General features: G+C 32.8%; 4 protein-coding genes across 8 annotated transcripts in view; 1 reads left to right on the forward strand and 3 right to left on the reverse strand.

The window, feature by feature from the left end:
- Positions 1-354: 354 nt before the first annotated feature.
- Trove2_0 (RNA-binding protein Ro60) lies at positions 355-10743 on the reverse strand. 3 transcript variants are annotated; one of them, XR_851804.3, is made up of 8 exons: positions 6638-6889; positions 6332-6569; positions 5426-6259; positions 5207-5339; positions 4956-5143; positions 4697-4875; positions 4276-4562; positions 355-3739 (listed from the first exon to the last, which is right to left on the reverse strand). XR_851804.3 is itself a non-coding variant. In XM_011187015.3 (8 exons), the coding sequence occupies exons 3-8, from the start codon at positions 6533-6535 to the stop codon at positions 4421-4423; spliced, it is 1680 nt and encodes a 559-aa protein (XP_011185317.2). In that variant the 5' UTR covers positions 6536-6569; positions 6638-6905; positions 7044-7184; the 3' UTR covers positions 355-4420. The 3 variants fall into 3 exon arrangements, 2 of the variants coding, with proteins under 2 accessions (XP_011185317.2, XP_054088423.1); XM_011187015.3 differs by adding an exon at positions 7044-7184 and having other exon boundaries at positions 355-4562; positions 6638-6905; XM_054232448.1 differs by lacking the exon at positions 6638-6889 and adding an exon at positions 9292-10743 and having other exon boundaries at positions 355-4562.
- Positions 7372-8947, forward strand: LOC105213908 (uncharacterized). The gene is made up of 3 exons (XM_011187018.3): positions 7372-7716; positions 7776-7850; positions 7942-8947. Exons 1-3 carry the CDS (start codon positions 7711-7713, stop codon positions 8626-8628), a joined length of 768 nt encoding a protein of 255 aa, XP_011185320.1. The 5' UTR covers positions 7372-7710; the 3' UTR covers positions 8629-8947.
- A 1830-nt stretch (positions 10744-12573) lies between the features above and the next one.
- Positions 12574-17607, reverse strand: LOC114804193 (putative mediator of RNA polymerase II transcription subunit 26). Its single transcript, XM_029041446.2, has one exon. It carries the CDS (start codon positions 17605-17607, stop codon positions 16351-16353), a length of 1257 nt encoding a protein of 418 aa, XP_028897279.2. The 3' UTR covers positions 12574-16350.
- Positions 17608-17686: 79 nt separating this feature from the next.
- The window catches only part of LOC105213906 (uncharacterized), a 117449-nt gene continuing 113178 nt past the window's right edge, over positions 17687-21957 (reverse strand). The window contains exons 5-10 of one of the 3 annotated variants that reach the window (XM_054232446.1): positions 20831-20877; positions 19673-19991; positions 18712-18839; positions 18283-18626; positions 17997-18215; positions 17687-17928 (exon numbers count right to left, since the gene is read on the reverse strand). In XM_054232446.1, coding sequence (XP_054088421.1) covers positions 17827-17928; positions 17997-18215; positions 18283-18626; positions 18712-18839; positions 19673-19991; positions 20831-20877 — 1159 coding nt within the window. In that variant the 3' untranslated portion in view covers positions 17687-17826. Of the gene's footprint in view, positions 17929-17996; positions 18216-18282; positions 18630-18711; positions 18840-19672; positions 19992-20806; positions 20878-21957 lie in introns of all 3 variants that reach the window. The other 2 variants (XM_054232445.1, XM_054232444.1) reach the window with 2 other exon arrangements.

Consider the following 21957-nt stretch of genomic DNA (forward strand, 5'->3'; position numbering starts at 1 on the left):
ACTAGCGGTTCCTCCAATAATTGTTTATGTGGTTTGATAGGGGCTTGGTATTTATTATAAATATCTACACCTTTACGATTCAAAAGGGGCACCCTAAAGACCATTTTTTTTGGTTGAGGAAAGCTGCAATTATTTGAAAACCTGGAGGCTTCTAATACAGGTAATTAAAACACATTTTTTGTTTGCTTTTCAGCTGATCGGATGTATATTTTTTAAGTCGGATTTATTAAATTTGCTTAACAATATTAAGAAAATAAAAATTTTATCGAAAATTATTTAATATTGTTTAAATAAATATAAACTTTCCTAATGAAAACGCGGTAATAGCAATAAATCTAATGTATTTTTGAAAAAAAAAATAAATAAATAAATAAAGTAATATAAGAACTACATACATTTTTGTATAAGCAGTAAAAAAAAATTAATGAAAGAATTTTTGTTGAAAGAGTAAAATAAAAAACTGTAATAAATAAATTCGTAGATTTTAAATAATTTCCAGCAAATAAATCACTTTTGTGCACACATTAGCAATAAGTAGTTTTTATAATTTACAAAAGAAAACATATAAACTTATATCAAAAAATTTAATACAACGCGAATTTTTGTATATAAAATTATTCAGGCTGTTTTTGTTTTCCGGAGAAAATTTATGTCATGTAAGTATGTATGAGTTTTGGCTTTCGTTTTACTTTTAATTGTAAAGTTTTTTTTTCTTCTTTAAATGTTCATTAATTTCGTTTTGTTAAATGCTAATATCTATGCAGATAGAATACTCTTAACTTTAAGAAAATTGTATGCTTGCTTTACAATTAGCAAATGTATTTTTCCTTTTTGAACATATTTTTTTGTTTTTTTTTTTGTGTTTTGTAAATCAATTTTATCGCTATTTTTTGTTTCATATTGTTTACATCGAGATTTATAATATAAACTTACATATGTATTTATTTATGTTTTAGCCTTATGAATTAATCACTTTTCAAACTTGCTTTTAAACAAAATACTTATGCTTCGCAATTGCGCGCTTTAATTCTTTTTAATTCCTCACACTTTTACTATATACATAGTATGTATGTGTGCTTAAAAAAGAATTTCGTGTGTGAATATGTAGCGTTTACATAGTTACAAAATTCAATTTGAAACAAATTTCGCTTTTATAATTGCTTAATTTTTTAGTATAAGGAAAAAAAATTATATTTTTTCGTAATCAAATCAAAAACACTTTCGGCACTATAACTTTAGACTAAACATGTTTACATACAATTAAATATTTATTAATTATTTAAATTAAATTGAATTACAAATCTAAACGTTTGCTGGTGTACAGTTAGCGTATATGCGTTTGTTTTGTTTTCACTATTTTTACTTAATTCATTTTTAATACTCTTACAATTGTTTTTGAAAAATATCACATCAGTTTTCAACGTTTCAACGGTTCTATTTCTTAATATGTTCCATTTGCTCACTGCTTTTTGCGCATAACTGTGGGTGTGATGACTGCTTTATGTCATTTTTTTTGAGTTTTTTATGTGTCTGCCTGTTGCAACAATTTAAACACTTTTTGTTTTTTATTGTTTTTTTTTAGTTTATAAATAATAATAAATAAACTATTTTATTATTCATTTATTAACGAAAGCAAAGTACGTTTTTTAAAATTGTATCTAAATTTTGTTTAACTGCTATTTCATTTGTTTTGTCTTTGTTTTCTTTTACTTCGTTTATGTGTTTTGCATAAATTTTGAGGATTTATCGGAGTTTTGAAAGGTACTTTTCGGTTGCGCTTGATTCGTTAACAATGAATTTGTAATTTTTTGCAATTTGCCTAATATTTTGTAAAGTTCTTTGCATTTTGTTTGTTTCCTTTATTTCCATGTATTTCTTATTTTTATTTTATTGTTATTGCAAATTCATACGATCCGGTAACACAAGTTTGCTTTGTCTTTGCTTGCCTGCTATTTACTTTAGTTTTGTTTCGGTTTTGCTGCTTCGTTTCGGTTTATATGCTATTTAGTTTCGTTTTAATACTTTTAAATTTTCTATATATCGTTCGTTAAACGTTAAATTTTTGCTTTAAATTTCTTAGCGATCACAACGGTTTGTTTCACAGATGAGTGTGTGTGTTTCTTATATTTTTTGGAAATTTTGCAAATTTCTATGTTTACTTAAAATAATAAAACTAAAATCATATACATACATATACATATATAGAGTTTAATCTTTAACTATAATTAGCAATACCATATTCTGCACATAACTAGTACGCTAGCAACTGTTTGTAGACCATAATAAATTATAATTTAAGTTGAAATATTCAATATTTCTTTAGTTTATTGTTCTTTGTTGCTTTTTTTTTACTAATTAATTTACAACATTACAACTTGGCGGTTTACTACTTAGTTAAGTCGAACAGTATCGTAAATCGTTTTGTGTTTACTATAAAGTGAGATTTTTCATATGCAAATTTTGTGTGGTAATTTTACTTCCTGAAATGGCACATAAATTTTCAAGAAATTTTCATTTACTTATGCATGTATTTGATTTATCGAATAACTGTTGCTATATATTTTCTATTATGTTGCTATATAACCAGTTTCTTTAAAGGCAGTCGAAGATTCAGTTGCTTGTCAATACAAAAATTTCACTATTTTATCAGATAATGAATAATTTATTTAGTTTATTGTTCCTTCAGTTGCAGTTGTATGCGTTGCGAAAACGCTTTCGTCTAACATAAACTACTAACATTCCAATGCAATTGAATTGCAGTAAGTGGCTGTGTAGTCTGTGTGTCTGGTCAGTATATTGCATTTTATACAAATTGGAATTTGGCAGCATTGTTTCTGATATATGTAAATATGTATTTTTTTCATTTCAATTCACTTAATTATGTCTAAATGGATTTTATTATTGCGCATACTTCACTATGATTATGTATACAAGACAGTAACACAAATTGCTGAGATTCTTTAAATTTCTTTTTTTTTTGTAATATAACTAACTGGAATTATAATTGGCGTGTCAGAGAGCGTTGCCATATTGATTTGTAACCGACACTATTAACACAAAATACTTTGCAATTTACAATAACAATTACACAAAAAACTGGAATTAAATTAAATGTTCGCTTAATTTGTATTCCTCAATCGCACGCTGAAATTTCTAAATCTATAATTAAATATTTTATCTCACAAATTTATAATCACTTGTAAATATTAAACAAATTTCGAGTTTATCAGTACAGTTTACTATTTACTATTTCGCATCAGTTCAGTTTCAATATCAGCATTTTACGCGTTTTTGCTTCTGTTTAACATTCGAATTTCATACAAACATATATTTGTAAATATGTATATATGTATACATTTTATGTATGTTTGTGTGATTATGTGTTTTGCGTGCATGTGTGCCAATAATACACGCTTAGCTTAAAATACCGTTAGCATAATGCTCGTTTCATACAAAGTATAATTAAATTTACAATAATTTAGTTTAATTAGGTTTAACTTAATTGGTAGTTTGCATTTCGAATTGTTTGCGATTTTGCAGTTTTAAGGCATTTCAGTTTAGCATCCATATTGGTACGTTACGTCTATGATTTCGTTCAATTTTGATTTGATTGTATCCATTCAATAGTATTTATTGTGTTCAAAATTTTCAATTATATTGTATTTCCCCATTTTCTTTTGTTTGTTTGACTTTATTTTCAACATTACTTTAAAGCACGTTTTGAACGGTTGCATATTAACTAGTTTTAATAATTTAACAGAAATTGAGTTAAACAATTGAGACAAGCAAACATTTTCATTACTTTGTAATTAATAATAATAATAAAGAAAAGCGTAACGCTTGATAATGTTATCTCAGTGAGGAGGTATGTGTGTGTGTGTGTGTGGAAAAATAATTAATTAAGAACATGAAATAAACAGAAAAATTAATATGCAAATTTAACGCTCAAACACAAATGGAAACAAAAAACACTAACACTAAGCCTTAGCAGAAAGAAAAATACGGAAATCTTCACTACAATTATGTATCGCTCATATGTATGCGTACTACAAGCTACGATATTAATTATGTAATTATTTATACATGGCGCATTGCATGTAATTAGAACATTTAAATGTTATCATTAGTATTATAAGTATGTATGTATGCACTAAGCAACTGGATTAATTATAACGCACTTTTAATACTACATACAACTTATGTGTGTGTGTTTATATTTTCAAACCACATTCACTAACACCCAATTTACCAAGTGAAATCATTTCTTACGCTTACCGGTCACACAGAGCGCGGAAACTGTAAGTTTTATATAATTCACGCACTTCTTTTTTTTCACTACACTTTTACTGTTTTGTTCACTGGATCGTTACCAATTTCCTGCGCTGAGTCGTCGAGAATATATAATAGTTGAAATTTGTTTTTAACCGAAGCGGTTCAACGCGAAGTTGTTTATCAAATTTGTAGTGTGCTCGTCTAAACCACAAATTTCTAATACATTTTCGTTGCGTGTAGCTGAATAACACATCGACTGACGAAATTTCAATAAGTCCAATATAACGAACCTGTGGAATTAAGGAATTAGTTAAACTTTTGTTATTAAAAAAGTATGCGCATTACACATTTATATTAACGTTAGCGTAATAGTAAATAAACAAATTAACTACACATACTTTAAATAAAATATCACGACACTCACTTTGCTTTCGGATTCTTCTTTTCACGATATTTATCTAAAAATTTGCACAGAAATTCAGAACTATTTTTTGGATTGCCGCGTCCGGCTGTTGGCACAATAACCAGGAACACATCGTAGACCTGCTTACGTTCCATAGCACGCAAAACTGGCGTTATGAGACGCTGACTTGTCTTTGTAATCTAAATTGAGCAAATATAATTTGAAAATAAAAAATATAAAACTTGCAAAAAATTTAGTAATTGCAGTTGTTAAAACTTACATCCAACAAATCGCAATATTCAATTGCATCTTCAACAGTTATACCATTCTCCCAGGGCATTTGTGCCAAAGCAAGCTTATCGTCAATCCAGTAGAACACATCAACCTCCTTTTCTTTTTTATAGTAACCAAAAGCTAGTGCGATTGCAGCCTCGAGAAATCCCAGTTTTTTATGATTTTTTAAAGTTTCTGTAAATATGCATTGAATTTCGTTAATTATTGGCACATATACTTAAACAATTATATACACACTTTTCCTGTAATTTTTTTGTATGTTTATTGTGATGTGCATACGCAACCCGGTGCTTTGATTGTTGCCAAATGACTGCTGATAGAGCTGCTTGAAAAGCGGCATTTTCAACGCTTCAACTCGCTTGGGTGCCAGCTGTTGGTTGAATTTATTAATTTGAATTAATTTTTTTTTTTTAATTTTCTTAGTTTAATTTTCACTTTATTCGCTGATAAACTTACCTTTGCTATGTCATCACGCATGCCCAAGTCGCGCATCTGCATCAGGAATACAATGGGATGTATATTGTCCTTGCGCAATAGTTTCTTATTTTCAAACAGCGCTTGACACAATTTCATTATTTTTGGGTTATCAAAATGATAGCGTGCCAAATTGCGCCAACTCTTCAAGAGTTGCAAATATGACATGGTTGGTATTAACGTCTCCATTATGGGACCGAAACGTAGCAAATGATTGGGCACTTGATGGTAACGTAATTTGAATTTGCGTATGATTTTCAGTGCCTCGGCCTTATTCTTGGTTGTACGTAGTTTGCTGACAGACAAAACGACTGAGGGTGATAACTCTGTATTACTTTTCGTTTTTTCAACATCTATGGCGGTTGTCTGCTCAGTTTGCTCTTTTTCGTTCTCATTTGTTTTAGAGTCTGTGTGATTTTCAACAATGGCGAAACCATCACTCGATTCAGATGATTTAAGTAATTCAGTACATGTTTTGAAAAACGGTGTAACTGTTCCCACAGCACCGATGGTTTCGTCGTTAATATGACATAGCTTAATAAGCGATTTGTGCGTGAAGCCATGTGCACCGCGGTGCGTTAACCACATTTGACGTAGCTCTTCTGATGATTGATCTTCGTACCAAGCTGTTATGGCTTTTCTTGTTGTACTAGTGAATCCTTTATGCTTTAACTGACGTTGTATGAGCATAGCGTATTTGCAAAACATGAAAAGGTCTTCATCATTTAGTATTAACGCCGGAAAGACTTTACGCACTGACGTTTTCAATTTTATGTCGACATCACTAGCTAAATAAGCTGCATAAACGAAAAGTGGCTATTGAAGAGGTTATGAAAGCAAAAAAAACTTAGTCAGCAAATGTAGAATATTAAAATGTTTAATATTCACCTCATCACGTCGCACGAGTGTGGTTTCCTGTAGCGCTTGTCGCAAAATTAGAAGCATTGCTACGTCATCCAGTGATTTGCAGAGCTCTGCTAATTGCGGCCAATACAACCCAACATTGATCGAGCCACGCAGATGTATATAGACGGGTTCAAACCTCCCAAGATAACAGAAACGCCGTAGCTTGTCTTTTGCGTCCAACTCCATTAGCGAGCTTTTAAGAAGCCTACTTTACGCACAGCTGAATGAAATGAACATGGAAAAGAAAAAATAATTTCTGAATTCTTTAAACGTACATTAACCACTTACAACACCAACGTCTTAAAAGCTATCGCCACCGCCCGCTTTCACTGTCTATTCTTTGCTTTCCTGATGTCTACGGCCACAGCCCAAATTAAGACACGCAAAAACAATTCTCACTTCTAAGCCAACCTTATTAAATGGTTATAGCCTTTGTCGTTAATAATATCGTATTTGTGTAAGATTTTGAAATGTAAAAATGGTCAAACTGAAGAATGAAATGAAGAAATGTGCAAACAGCACAAAACGTAATGAAATGCAAATTGCAATAGCTCTACTTTTTTTGGGATGACAAAAGTTTCGGAAGAATTCATCGATAGACGTGAAAGAAGTACAAAGGAAATATCGATAGTCTTATTTTGGCACATATATGAGCACAATGTGCATTAAAATTTCATAGTTCTATTATACTTACAATAACTGTAAATAAATATGGATGTTGAAAAATTTATTACTTAACCCGCAGCAAAGGAATGCTGTTAAAAATTGCCAATTTATAATCGATTTCCGATTATCCCAAATGTTAAACGATTTTCTCCGTTTACACATTTCCAATTAGAAACAGTTGACAAATGAAATTATACAAAACAGAAACGAAGAAATTGCCTATGAAAACAAATAACGCAAAATATATTTGGAGGAATCATATTAGAATTATTGTGTAATGATGTTAGCCAGACTGAGCGATTTCTAAAATTACAAGAATTTGAGATTAATGATATACTTATATTCAATAAATGTAAAAAAAAACAATTTAAAAGCTGAATAAACGTACATTTTTTATACTTTTTGTTTATTTTATTCAAGCCAGACCCTCATCGTTATGAAAAGCAGAATAAGATTTCTTATTTGAATTAAATACTGGTATGTTTTTCATGTGTTACTGAGCAGTTTTAGAGCCACTTGTTGGTAGTGACTTAATTTGGAAGCACTTGTGCGTCGTATGAGCAAACCGTTACAGAAATATTTCATTCAAGTAGTGTATTTGTAAATTTCACTTGTCGGATTAACATGTGTACAGATATGCAAACAGTGTAATTTTTTAATAACTTTACAAACGAGTGCTAATTTATACAATCAAAATGCGCGTAAGTATTTACATATTAAGTAAGCTGTTTATTTAGATTAATGCCATATACTCGTACAGATTTTACGTTCGCAGTATTTGAAATTGAAGGCAGAGCAGAGCCCTGACAACTCAACTACAACAAAAACAACAACTGTAAGTACATAATTGTGTTAATAATTTACAAATATTTCCGTACTTTTACAACATTATTATTGTGCATTTATTTCTGCTCACATGTCCTCAGCTGACTGCGCTTCACGATGAAAGGCAAATTCGACAAACAAGAATGACCTCGAAGGCCATACGAGATGTAAACTCGATACAAACCGTTACTAAGGCTGCACATACTACCGTAGAACGCGACTCTATAATTACTACAAGTAATACGACATCAGCAATTTATCGCCGTAATTCAAGTTTAGCCTGTAATGACACCTCAAAGTGTACTGCCGAGATTTTACAAAATGCTTTATATGCCGCTAAGCATAATCTCGGCGTTAATTGTGCAGACAATTCGCCCGGACAACTAACTTTACAAAAACGTCGTCAAACACTGGCATGCGTTAATGATGATTTTTTAAAAGAGCAGATTTTGAATGCTTTAAAAATTAAATTAATTAATACGCCGACCGACCAATATACACGCATCAATGTGGTAGTGAGATTCTATGAGGAAGGTACGATGTGGTATACACGATTCTATCGTAGTTATCAGGATGTATTGTGGGTACAAATACCGCGTGTTGGTCAAACCTTCAAAACAAAGTGGCATTTCAAATGTGAGGTTTGTCAGAAGAAACTATGTTCTTTCAGCACGCTAAAATCTCATCTAAATATACATATGGGATTCTTTCCATATCGTTGTGAATATTGCCCAAAGCAATACCCTGCTAGAGGCTCTTTCACGCGTCATGTGAAGCAAAAACATTAAGGTGGGATTTAACAACATTGCTATGAGGTGACAAATCATGTGGATAGACATATGATGTAAGACGACAAACCATGAGCATAGACATGGTTTGGAATCAGTGACGAATAAAAATACTTACCAGTGGACGAATTTACTCAAAAGTGCTTTACAAACAATAATTGAATTTTGGTTTTTACAGTTTATAACTACAGCCATTTAATTTAGAGAATAAGTTAACCCAGTGAATAATTTTTGACTTTTATACAGTTTATCTGTATAAATATTTACTAATGCAGATTATAGAACTTAATTATATAAAAATGAAGTTATTTGTAAAGAAAAAACAAATAAAATTTAAAGTTTTTGTACATATTTACATTGAAATCACACAAATGTAGTTTATATTTATAAGGAATTGATTCATGTGATATAAGTATGATAGAAATCAGTTAAGTTAGTGTGAAGGTATGGACAATTCTGAACTAATTTGTTCGAATATTATTGAGAAACAAAGAAATCTTATTGGTCCAAGTAATTTAGTGTAACCGAATAGCACATAATATAACTAAAATCACCAAACTGTATGAAACATTTGTATAAAAGAAAATGAAAATGCGACAAAATGTTGAGCATACTTTTTATGTATCAAAGCGTTAAATTAGATAAAATAAATTCTTTACTTACGTTGTCCACTTGGTTGCCAGCGTCTCTCTGCATATTTTCATTGATTATTGACATTGACATTATGAAGTTTATTAAGTAAACGGTATTCGATATGTTTTAGCTTGCAGCTAATATGTAGTAGCTCTCACTTCATTTTGGATTTTCTCTCATTCAAAAATTTCGCTGGAATTTTGAATAAATTTTGCTATTTCTATGGATGGATGGATTTATGATGGATTTATCCAATACTCTGTAGGGTCTATAAATATATTTATTGCCAACGCTAATAAGAAAATATGCTTTGTTTGTTTTTGTTGCTTTGTGTTTTTTTTATTTTATTGTTAATTATATTAATCTTATACGCGGCTAAACAATTTTATGAGAATACTTTTAAAACTGGCATACATTCCTACACTTTTTTGTATTTGCGATAAATATTCTTCCGCTCAAATTTAACATGTTTATTATTTTTGTCGAATAAGCAAATATTTAATGTCGCAAGAATTTTCCTTTAGATTTTTGTTATTTATTTATTTTATGTTTTGTTATGATTCGCTCATCTGACATGTGGCACTTGCATAAATTTGAAATGTCATCGCTTAACCACCTTATAGTAGTATTTAAGTGTTGCACTTAATTAAATTTTAATAGACTACTATTAATTTAAAGACTTAAGCTTGTTATTGCACTTAGATTATAAAGTAAAATGTAATGCTTTGCATTTGTTTTCTAGATTTCAATATTTAGTTAAATTTAATTTAATTTATTTTTTATTGGTAGATCTGCAAGTTTATACTATGTATTAGTGAAGTGTTAAGTTGAAAATTGCTTTTAATTTGTATTTTGTATTTTTTTCGTTTCACTACGTTTTTTCACTAGCGTAATTTTAAATGTTGCTCATCGGCGTTTCGATTTTGGAAACTACAAATGTGTACATTATGTTTGTATATGTGTGTTATGAATGCAAAATGGTTTCAAAAATGTGTTATTTCTTGTTAAACATTGTCTCAAATGTTGTTCGTTATCTGTGCTATTTACATTTTTTTTTTTCCCTTGCAAATTGTACAATTTCGTAAAGTGCTTTGTATATTTCAAAGATATATGTCAATGTGACAATGTTTTTCAAAAACTCAAGCGGTTGTAGAGAAAAAAGTGATTATGCGTTCGTTAAGCAGTAATAACAAAAATTATTGTTCGTAATGTGCTCGTTGCACCACAAAAAACACCACTTTTTCTTTGCCGGAGAGAGATTTAGACAAACATCTATTAATATATATTAGGGAGATTCCATAACTTGATTATTTCTAAAATGATCTTGTGGTAAATTATAAAAAAATATAAACTGCTTCATTCGAGAATTTATGAACATAATTTCATTATACTACATATTTTTCAGGTAACTAATTTTAATTTATTAAATTCTTCAGCAAGCTAAATTAATTCATTTAAATATTTTCTGGTTTAAACATAGTAACAAATTTTTTTATATATAATCTGAATAAAACAAAAAAATAATAATAATATTTAAGGTATGTAATGCATATATATATATTTTTATTCTATTTATTTATCTAATTTTTTCTCTTTAAAGGTGTGTATTAGTGTACAGGATCATAAACTAATAAGATGAAGGAGCAAACCAGCGTTATCCATGGTAGGTGTCTAACTTGTAATCAGCAGATCTAACCTTATTAGTATTAGAAATATTAATATTTTTTTTTTACCAATTTCATATTAAAAACAAGAAAATTTTCTCAAATCTGCTGAATAACAGATGAAATGCAAAACATTAAAGTCAAATACAAGATCTAACTTGCTACAACGTCCACATTTTCAGCCCATAGTAGGCACCTAATACATGAGAGGCGTGTTCAAATTTGAAATAGTCTTTCATAATCTTTCTGATTGATTTTTAAAATATTTTATCCATTCTGTTTAGTAATAAGTTTAGATATGAGCAATGTCATCTATGCCGAAAATAAGGATCGAAATCAATCGAGAGGTATTAGACAAACGGTATTGAGTGAATAAGTTGTTTTTGCTAGGTGTAAGGGCATCTAACGTGGATGCCAGAAATCTTATATCAGTTATAAAAATCTAACAGAAGGCTCAGAAATTCACTGGTTCCATAAACGTTCCAAAATTGTATTCAAGAATAATCTCTCATAAAATAAAATTAATCAGAGTTGTCACGTATTGACAAAGCTGTTAAACTAAATCAATAAAAGGGCTAAAATAAACGAATTATAGCAATATTCCAACAAATTGAGTCGTTTTTTCTGGAGTATAAATTTACAAAATATATATTTAAGAAATCTGTAATAATTTAAACGTAAGAACGTAAGAAATAAAATAAATTTGTTATAAATTGAAATATTCTCAAAGAATCCCTCTTCAGTTGGGTTCACAGCATACAATTGTCAAAGAAGTGGAGTTAGACCCAGTAATAACTGCTTCAAACTATAATATTTACTGCAACTTCTTGACACTATTTAAGGAACAACATCTGTAACTAAGCTTATTTAAACCACAATTAACATTTTCGCAGCAAAAGCAACCAACCAACCAAAGTAAACAAAAAAATATGAAAATCATAATGCAACTTTTGGCAATTATAACTTTCATATGCTTAACGCCTCAGGACGGAGTTATCAAATAACAAAGCAACCCCACACAAAACCATTTTCTGGTTTTACTATATTATGTAAAGTGTTTATGCGAAATTTTGATTACTGCTTAATTTTTTTTATTCATTTACTTGCTTATATTTTGAAATTTCAAAAATCACTACATTTGTTGAGTATAAGGCAAACGCAACTAAAGTATTTATATTAATGTTAATAATAATTCTCATGAATTTCGTTAATTGAACAACTTTACTGCTTTAACGTTAGCTGATATCATGCGCTTACTTAACGACAATTTTCGCTATTACTAATGTTGATTTCATTTTTTTTTATTTTGGAAATAACAATTTTTACACTAGTGTAAGTGTGTTAGGCATTACTTTTTAGTATTTTCATTATTATTTTTTTAATATTGTGTGTATCGTATTTTACTGTACTACGCATAATAATGAAGTTCTTTGATTCAAATGAAAATTTTATTCTATTTTAATTTTGCTTCAAACGTTATTCGTATGCAATTTATTTAATTTTAATTTTTTATTTTAATTTCATATTCGTTTTTTTAGTTAGTATATGCGCTAATATTCAACTGTTATTATTTTACATGAAATCACAGTCCGTATGTGAGAAAGAACGTGTAAATGTTTATGCAGCCTTCTGCATAAGTTATTTAACATTATACGAGTATATTTGTTTTTCTTTTACTTTAATTTAATTTGTTAATTTTTTAAGCATTATTTAATGTGCTTATTGGTTTTGCAATCATTTTAGTGTTAACAATTTGAATGAAAAAAATAATTTGCTCTTAAATTTTATGCCGTCACATTGTATGTGTATGTTTTAATGCTATTGAAATGCTTTATGTTATATAATATAAATTAGTTATCTACTCGCACTTTTATACTTATGTATGTACAAATTACTTTACTTTTGATGGCGTCACAACTTTTTTCAAGTTTACTAATTTGCATTTAGTTATTTTTGCTAATTTTATTTATAATTTATATTGTTCATGGAACTAAGAATGTTCACTTATAAAGTCTTGAAATTGTGATTTGTTCAAGGTGATGCTGTAAATTGATTAATTCATTTTCTTTTTATCCGCAGTACATGTTTAATTGTTCAAAAGAGAGATGAAAGTGTTAAAAGTGAGGTTAGAATGTAAAATAGTATGTTACTTTGCTATCTACATACATATGTATGTATGCGGTACCAAAATTCTCAAAATGCTCACTGTAACTGAAAATGCATTGGGTTATATTATTATTAGTATTTTTTAATTATTTATTATTAAGTAAAAATTTGGCTTGGTTTCATTAGCGTGTATTTTTAGTTATGCTATTTTGTTTTAAAAATTAATTTTTCTGTTTGTTTAATATGTTTCAATAAGTATTTAGTTGTAAGCATCCATGTTTTATTTCCATATTATGAGCAATTTTTACGCAAACGGTTGTAGCTGCTATTTAGTAATATTTATTTTTATATTGTCTTCAAAGCAGTTATAAATGTATGTTGATAGGAATCCAACATAAACTTGTTTTAAATGAATAATACATAAATTCCTTAATAAAATGAGAGCTAATCCAGACTCGATGGAAATAAAATATATTAAGTGCTCCGTAAAAACATTTCAAGCGACTTACAGGAAGCTCAAGAACTACATAAATTTCCAAATTGAAGCCTTATAAAAACTTGTTCAAGGTTCTTGCAAAATAGTACAATTATTTGATTACTAAATAACACCCAACTTAAGAGATTAATTAGAAGACTTTTTCTGGAGTAATGAAAAATTAATAAAATTTCTCTCTTGCAGACTTTAAAAATATTTATTTGAATGGGTAAAAAATCTATATCCACAATCCATATTTTAATATTATAAATGCGAAAGTAACTCTGTCTGTCTGTTACTCTTTCACGCCTAAACGGCTGAACGGATTTTGATGAAATTTGGTATGGTGATAGATGATAACCTAGAAATGGTCATAGGCTATAAATAATCACGCCATCGTTCTTAGTGAGTTGGCAATAGACAGATAACTAAATTGAGTTAGTGATTTTTAGTCGTTTTTGTTGGGACTTTTGCTTTTTCACGTCTAAACGCCTGAACGGATTTTGATGAAATTTAGTAAGGTAATAGATGGATACCTAAAAACGGATATAAGATCAAAATGATCACGTCATCGTACTTAGGGGATAGGAAGTAGGCAGAAAACTGAATTGAGTTAGTGATTTTTTATGGTTTTTGCTGGGAGTTTTGCTCTATCATGTTCCGGACGAAGTCGCGGGTAAAAGCTAGTTCGTTAATTATTTCAAATAAGCCCATATGCACAACCCTGATTCTGATTCCCTTAACGAATTGTCATATAAAAAAACATTACGTTGCAAGTAGGATTCAAAAACATTTCAATATGTGAGAAGTGTCTTTTCAAAAGACTACATATACTTACATGTTTATTCTTTTTTAAACTAAGTAAGCAGTCTTGTTCTAAGTGCTAATATACATAATTTTGCCGCTTGGATAATGATCTGAACCAGATAGTTTCTAAGTAAAAATGCTTTAAATGTTAGCGTCTTTTCAAAACGGGATATTTTTATCCATAAAAACATAGCTTTGTTCTTTTCATAACATAAAAGGTGTATTATGATATTTTCAAGCAATATGGTCAATTAAAAGTATTAGAACAATACTGGATTCTGAAAGATATAAAAAGCTTTGAAGAGAGAGAACTGGTTCGTGTTTCAACCACTGTCAAATTGGCGGCCTATAAAGAATATAGATTTGAATCTGGTACAAAACAACCTATGTCATTACTAAAAAGGGGTAACCGACCCCTTTTGACTTTGGATGATTTGTATGCACGTAGTACAACGGGCGCTGAAAGAATGCAAGAAAAAAGAGACTTCAAATTTACTCAAGAAACAGTTTGGAGAAGAATGGTACAATTTAGATGAACTGAACTGAAGGGGCATAAAAAAATATTTATTAATAATAATCCAAACTTCAGTCCTGAATAACAGAATACTGAAATGGAATATTTATTGGGATATTTACAACATAGTGCAAAACTAAAGAAGGCATTTACAAAAAGTGCACAACAAATGGGGATATTACTAAAGTCTCGTGTCAAAAGGGGATATTCTGTGTTTTAAGAATACTGTAGCTCTAGTTAGAACTATGTAATGCCATAGTTTCTAAAAGCAAATACTATTTTTCAGTAGGTCTGTAAATATTTCTTTTGTAATGTTTTTTTATTTTGTGAAAAAAAATTAAGATGTAGATACGCACTTTTGAAAAGACATTCCCCATATAATAAAATCAAACCAAGATAAATGTCCACTTTTCAGGCAATCCAGAAATTAAAAACCACAAATTTTGCCTTGCACTCATTTTGAAATTAAATGGTGTTTACAACAACAAATGAATATGAAAGAATATGAGGTTTTTTAAAGTTTTTTAACAGAGCCAAAATTAAGTGTTTTAAATTTTTCTTAGGAAGAAACTGTAAAACCCAACCAAACTGCGAGAATTTATTTTGTAAAATATATTATTTGTAATGCTATAACAAATATTTGTATATTTTTTTAGGTTATGAATCATGCTTTTAAATGTTAGCTTCTAAAGTAAGTTATTTAGAGTTAAACTGGTCGTCGATAAATAAAAAAAATACTCCAAATAATGGTTATTCAATGGTTTTTTAACTACAGAAATAAAATGTATTTCTTAATTATTTTGGTTTCGTTTCTCAAAATTAATTTTGAATTTTGAAACATAACCTAAAAATATTAGCAGTATTTAATTGGTCTAAAATCACCAGTTTTTTCATTTAAAATTGTATGTAGTTACGAACCAAATCCTCAGAGCCTTAATTTTTTGAAACTCTTTTATCAAAAGCGATTATTATCGACGATTTAACCTCCCTAAAATCACTTACATATGTACATAAAGGTTTGCACACGTAATGTGTCTTCGCTAAGAAATAAAGTGAAAAGTGAGCGATTTTTTATTTTAGAAATTTGGCTATTTGGCTATTGTGAAGAAATGTGTGAGAAAAAAGTGTTTGCATACAATTTGAAGTGTCATCGATTGTGATTGAACTGTGTGTCTTTTTTATAGATTTTATTTTTGAAAGTTATTTAATTTGTATTGTATTAAATTTTCGCAATAATCTTTATTTTTGCATAATTTATTTGATAATTTAAGCTTTAATTTTTATTTAATAAATATTTAAGCTATTTTATAATTATAAATACTTGACTAGTTATGTATTACGATAATTTTAAATTGTCTAATTAAATTTTAAAAATTCATAAGCACTTAATTGCATAACGATGTAGAGAGCATCAAGAGTACACATGACGCGACAAAGTCAACCGCGCTTGAGAACGCATAGAAATGCTCGACTACCTTTTAACATACGCTGCTATTTATTATTGCATTGCCAAATGTAAGGCTTTAAAATGCCATACTCGTACGCCGTCCACCGCCGCCGCCGCCACCCGCACCCAAACGGGGCCCACCACCACGCGGCAGTCCACTATGCGAAACGCTGCGGCCCATTCGCGCCTCGCTACCGCGCCGTTCACGCGCCTTCCGCAACAGATCGCTCGTGCTCGGCCGACGGCTATCACTCGCGCTGGATGTACCGCTGCGCTTGCACGACATAATGTCCGACGTAGAGGAGCGTCGTATATTGCCCGAATCGATGGCATACGGCGACAGGTAGTACGGGGAAGGCGAACTGGCCTGCGAACGCGAACACATGTCGTAACGATTGATGTGTAACAGCTGCGAACTGGAACGATGGTCGTCTTCGTGGGAGCTATTGCGACGCGACGAGTACGGTGATTGCGGATAATCGAGCAGTAGATTCTCCGCCTCCTCAGCATCGACCGATTCGATTTTGAGATATGGTGGCATGCGATTATTGATTGCTGTGCCGCCGCGGTTGCCAATCGGTGTGACGGCGTCCAGTAAACCGCTGCCATTCGCGTTATCTGTGGCACCGTCACCGTCAGCAGCGCTAGCACCACTTTTGCTGCCACCACCGACGCAACCGCCCAGTGATGAGGATTGCGACTGGGAGTGTTTGTTGCCGTTGCGCAAGCCCGAATAGAGCGATTTGATATGGAAATCGAACGATTTGAAGTTGAGCAGTGAGCGACGCTTTTGTGTCTTCGGTTCCGTTTCGCTGGCTTCGCTGGTTGGTATCAACACGCAGCCGTTGTTGTTGGTCGGTGTGGTGGCGGTTGTGATGGCGTTGGTTGTGACACTTAAACTAGTTGTGTTGTTGTTTAGAGAATCTATTTGTATAATTGCGGTTGCACTATCTAAGCGTGTTGTTGTGGTTGTTGTTGTTGTTGTGATGCTAGCTGACGGCGTTGCAGCAGTTGCAGTTACTGTCGCCAGCGTCGCGGTCGCAGCGTCTAAATCGTAAATATTTGTGGTGTTATCGACTAAACTACTAACGGTATTTTTAATTAACAAACTTTTATTGGTTGTAGATTTGAATAAGTGTGAAGAATGTTGTTGCTTTTGTAAATTTGCTTGTTGTTGTTGTGTTTGGTCTGTGTATTGCACATGTAGCGTCGGCTGCTGCGCATGCTCCGGCTGATGTAGTAGTAACAATTGTTGCTGTTGTTGGTGCTGCTGCTGCTGCTGCTGCAACTGCTGTTGTAGTTGTAAGTCATGTTTGCTTATTGTTGTTGTCATTGTTGTACTACTTAAACTAGCTTTACTACTAATCGCTTTCAAAAATTTATTATCGTTATCTAAGGACCCCTTTTGTCACTGAATAACACAGAAACCCTGCTTTGACGCATCCTTCGCATCCGCCTCCTCGCAGAACGCCTCTTCCTCATTTTTAGGTGACTCTGCCCCGCAAGGGCCGCCGCCACTGAGGCTCGGCGGCCCCTGAGGGCAGGCTGATTGTCACCGAAGTGCGAGTGTCGATATCATTGGCGGCCGCACCGGTTTATTCTCTAATATACGCTCCAACTCCATCAAAACGCTGGTTGAGAGGCGTGGCAGTAGCTGCATGAGTAAATAAATAACACAAGTTTAGAAAACGGACAATTAAAGCCCAGCAAAGCGGGGCTAACCTGCAGGGATTGCAAACTCTGATGCAATTGTTCCGCCGAGGTTGCGCCTAAGAGCAAACATTGCACCGGTTCATGCTTGAGTGACCAAGCAATGGAGAGTTGCGTTGGACTGCAACCCAATTTCTCGGCCAGTGCTGCCAAATCACGCAAACGATCACAATGTCGGCGTCCCTCATCCACACGATCTTTACCCCAGCTGCCTTGTGGCGATAAGGCCGCCTGAAATTAACAATAAAATACAGTTAAGTAGAGACTCTATCCCCTGCTCTTTGCTCTCTCGACTCACGTTTCGGTTAATTTCATCCTCTGTCCAGGAATAACTTTGACTCTTCGTTTTGAATGAACCCTTTGGTAAAAATAGCTTTTCACCATTTTGCGTATCGGCCAATGCCATTGAAAGTGGCCCCCAAGCCATCAGGCCCACACCAATCTTATTGTACATTTCTGGCAAATAGAGCTCACACTTCTCACGACAAAACATGTGGTACTCGGATTGTTCGACTATGGGTGTAATGCAATTGAACTGTCGGCAGTTAGTGTAGGCTTCCATGATCTCGACATGTGACCAACGTGCTGTGCCCCAATACATTGCCCAGCCTTGCTGGATGACATAGTTCATGGCACGTACAACTTCTGTGCGCAAGAGTACAAATTGTAGAAGGAAATTAAGATGAAATATTAAAAATTAAACAGGAAAACGGTTAGCTTTACTCACCTTCCATGGGGCACATAGCGTCCGCCTTGTGTATAATCACTATGTCTATATATTGCAATTGCAGACGCTGCAAACTTGCTTTGACACATTCGATGATGTGCTTGCGTGAAAGGCCACGTTCTTCGGATCTGTTGAAGATGTTGAAAATAACAGAAATTAGAAAAGTGGAAGTGTAAGAACTTATGGATAACACAGTGTATGTGGGACCTCAAAAAACTCAGCGAGTCCTTTCGAAGTAGAGCCCCTTAGAATCATTATAAAATTACAGGTTAGAGATTGGAAAGTATCCATTAGTTACCCAGCTATGTTCTAGTTCTTTAACCTATATCTTTTTGGCAGTCTAGAAGCAAGAGATCGGCAAGATGCTAAAATGGGTTCTAAAACGCTCATAGTCCATTCAGAGCTCCGACAAATATTGCAAGGAAATTGTAATTTGATTCGGATTGCGGTTCAGCTAACCACATCTTAGCTAGGCATGTCCTTAGTGATTGTACTCAACTACACATTATTTGGGATACCTAGCGACCCCAAAAGTAATACTTAATCCGGAATCCACATGGAAGAAACCTAGTAAAGCGGAACCGGTCTGCAAATTATAATGAAACATAACGTCATATGTCTTTCTGAATGTCCAGTCCTCAGATTATTGAGACGGGACATTTTCTACAGTTATTGAATAGTGTTTAGTTGTGAATCACTTGATAGAGCAATCAGCCTAGTAAATAATAGCATAATTACGTCCACTTGAGCTGAGGTACTCTAGCGACCTAAACAACCTTGTTTCTTCCTATTTCTTCTTTGCTGTTTACTTCTAGTGTATTATCAAGGAAGACGAATCATATTATATTCATATTCCTATGCGAGGTAACTTACAGGTAACTAAATTTTAGGAAGGTATAAATTTGAGTGGAACTGATAGGAGGTTTTAGTCGTGAGTGTGTGGTTTAAATGATTTACTCACTTGGTACTCCAGTAGACCTTTGTCGTAATCACATATGCTGTACGCTTCCAGCCGGTGCGCTGCAAAATCTTTCCGATTTCCGTCTCTGAATGCGCCTCAGAGATATCAAACAAATTGATGCCACTCTCGATGGCCAAACGCAATATAGCTTCGGCTTGTTCGTCACTAACGCCGGGTGAAAAAACGGGCCACGTGCCCAGACCGACATTGGAGACGCGCAAGCCGCTCTTGCCAAGGTTCTTGTAGCGCAAGCCGGGCGTCGGTGTGGAGCCATGGCGTAACGGTAGTGCCGGATTCGAACCCAAACTTATCGAACGGCCTTCACAGCGCGTGCAGGAAGGAGGGGAGGAACAGAGAAGAGAACATTAGTCAATAAAACAGTATAATTAAAGTCATGAACAGCTAATTTGATTCAACTAAGCGATATTGACGTGCAAACATATGAGTTAGCGACCAATTGCTACGAGCAGCGTGTACAGTGGCGTGCAAATATTAATTTTAATCACACGAAAACATGAAAACAATAAAAACAAACATGGTGTGGTAGAATTGTGTGCACGAAATATTGGACTTGGTGGACTTTATGTTGACAATAGTTAGTGTGTAAGCGAACTATAATTAGTTGATTACAAAAACAAAAAAATTTACACTCAGTCTCGATAATAAATTAAATTGAGAGTGGACATAGTGATATATACCACTTTTCCATGTGCGTGTTGAGTCGATTGGTGAAATAAAAATTATAACCTCAATTTACAAGTCATATATTTCATATTAATTACAATATTACTGGACAACTTTACCTAGTTTTGCGCTATGTATCTATTTGAACAACAACAATACTGATTAATTGATGCATGAATTGATTAATGAATGAATGAGTTAATAAAGAAACTGTAATTACGTAGAGAGAAACGGAAAAGTTTCTCAAAAACACAAAAACGTAAAAACAAAATTTGTTCAAATATCGGTTGGTTTTTTCTCTACAAAACAGTAATTAATGAAATGTAAAATTTCTGCTTTTCAAATACTTGAACAAACACGAGTACACACGAAAACATGAGAAGAAATGAGAACACTAATCATTAGAACACGAGTACAAGCGGCAGAAATTGGTAGTGAGAAATTTGATACCGAAATCAAGATGACCTCCCGTACCACTGAACTCCTCCATGCAGTCGAGTGACGCTATTGGGGCCCGGCACCTGTAATTAAACGAAATTTCGACAGAAATTAATATAAGCACTAAACAAAATCCTCTTATTTTTTCAATAAATATGAAAATATACAATATTTGTGGAAGTGGATAGACCAGTAAGAAATACCCAATAGTTAACCGCCAACGGGTCCCGTGTGTCGCATTGATAGCACGCACCAGCTACTGTTGGCCTCGCTCGCTTGTCCAATCGCGTGGCTGAAATTTCTGCTTGCCACACAGATTGACATCTCTGTTTTACTTAATACCTATCATAATTTCATTTTTTATTTTTCAACTTTTGCCGCTCGCCGTCACTCAGTTTGTGTCCTTCGCCAACGCCACTTTCGTTTGCTGGCACTTGACAGAAGCGCGTAGGTTGTGCTGCGGTGCTCTCGTTACACGCGGCTCAAAAGTGTAATCCTTCGAATGACTTTTTACGCTCGCACTTAAGTGGTTTGCAAATATAATTTTCCCTTACTTGCTTAATATTTAATGTTATTATTGACTGTTCATACGGGCTTAAACTGACACACTGACCGGTGGCTCGACGCACTGCCCAGTTGATTGGCATTGAGTTTATACAGCAGACAGTTATATTAAATGGTACGGAATGTTCGTGCTCGAAATTACTTAATAGTTTTTAAATACAGTGATTATTGTAGTTGATAGCTTTGTAGAATAATGAAAGCTCTAAGTCTGGATAAAAGCTCTGATTATGAAAGCTCGATGAAAGCTTTTTCCACATTAGATTGAAAGATGTGACTTTTGCTGTGTGGCTTGTGGCGCCGTCCTGTTGGAACCAAATATTGTCCAAGTCTATATCATAAAATTTGGGCCAAAAATATTCGGTTATCATTGAGTGGTCAGACAGGACGATTATGACGACCATAAATTGGACGTACCGCTCTTAAAGTTGAGGCCACTAACTCCGAATTTTGGTAATAAATTTTATTTATATCGACTCGTTGTTAGATAGTATATGCAATGGCAAACCTTACTAAAGAGAAATGCCAAAAGAGCGGGAAAAAATATGGCATCTTTTGCTACCCCTATTGGTCTACTTTTTTAGCGTCCCTTTTGAAAAGCC

Source organism: Zeugodacus cucurbitae, chromosome 5 (assembly GCF_028554725.1).
Source record: "Zeugodacus cucurbitae isolate PBARC_wt_2022May chromosome 5, idZeuCucr1.2, whole genome shotgun sequence".
In the NCBI taxonomy this organism is placed as follows: Eukaryota; Metazoa; Arthropoda; class Insecta; order Diptera; family Tephritidae; genus Zeugodacus; species Zeugodacus cucurbitae.

What these genes read in the sequence shown, in the direction of transcription:
- Trove2_0 (XM_054232448.1), bottom strand. Translation starts at nt 6,535, where the DNA reads ATGGAGTTGGACGCAAAAGACAAGCTACGGCGTTTCTGTTATCTTGGG. An exon ending in TGCGTGATGACATAGCAAAG is followed by an intron (nt 5,340 to 5,425) that starts GTAAGTTTATCA and finishes TTCAACCAACAG; the next exon opens with CTGGCACCCAAGCGAGTTGA. An exon ending in AAGAAGAATCCGAAAGCAAA is followed by an intron (nt 4,563 to 4,696) that starts GTGAGTGTCGTG and finishes TTAATTCCACAG; the next exon opens with GTTCGTTATATTGGACTTAT.
- LOC105213908 (XM_011187018.3), top strand. An exon ending in CTACAACAAAAACAACAACT is followed by an intron (nt 7,851 to 7,941) that starts GTAAGTACATAA and finishes ACATGTCCTCAG; the next exon opens with CTGACTGCGCTTCACGATGA.
- LOC114804193 (XM_029041446.2), bottom strand. Translation starts at nt 17,607, where the DNA reads ATGACAACAACAATAAGCAAACATGACTTACAACTACAACAGCAGTTG.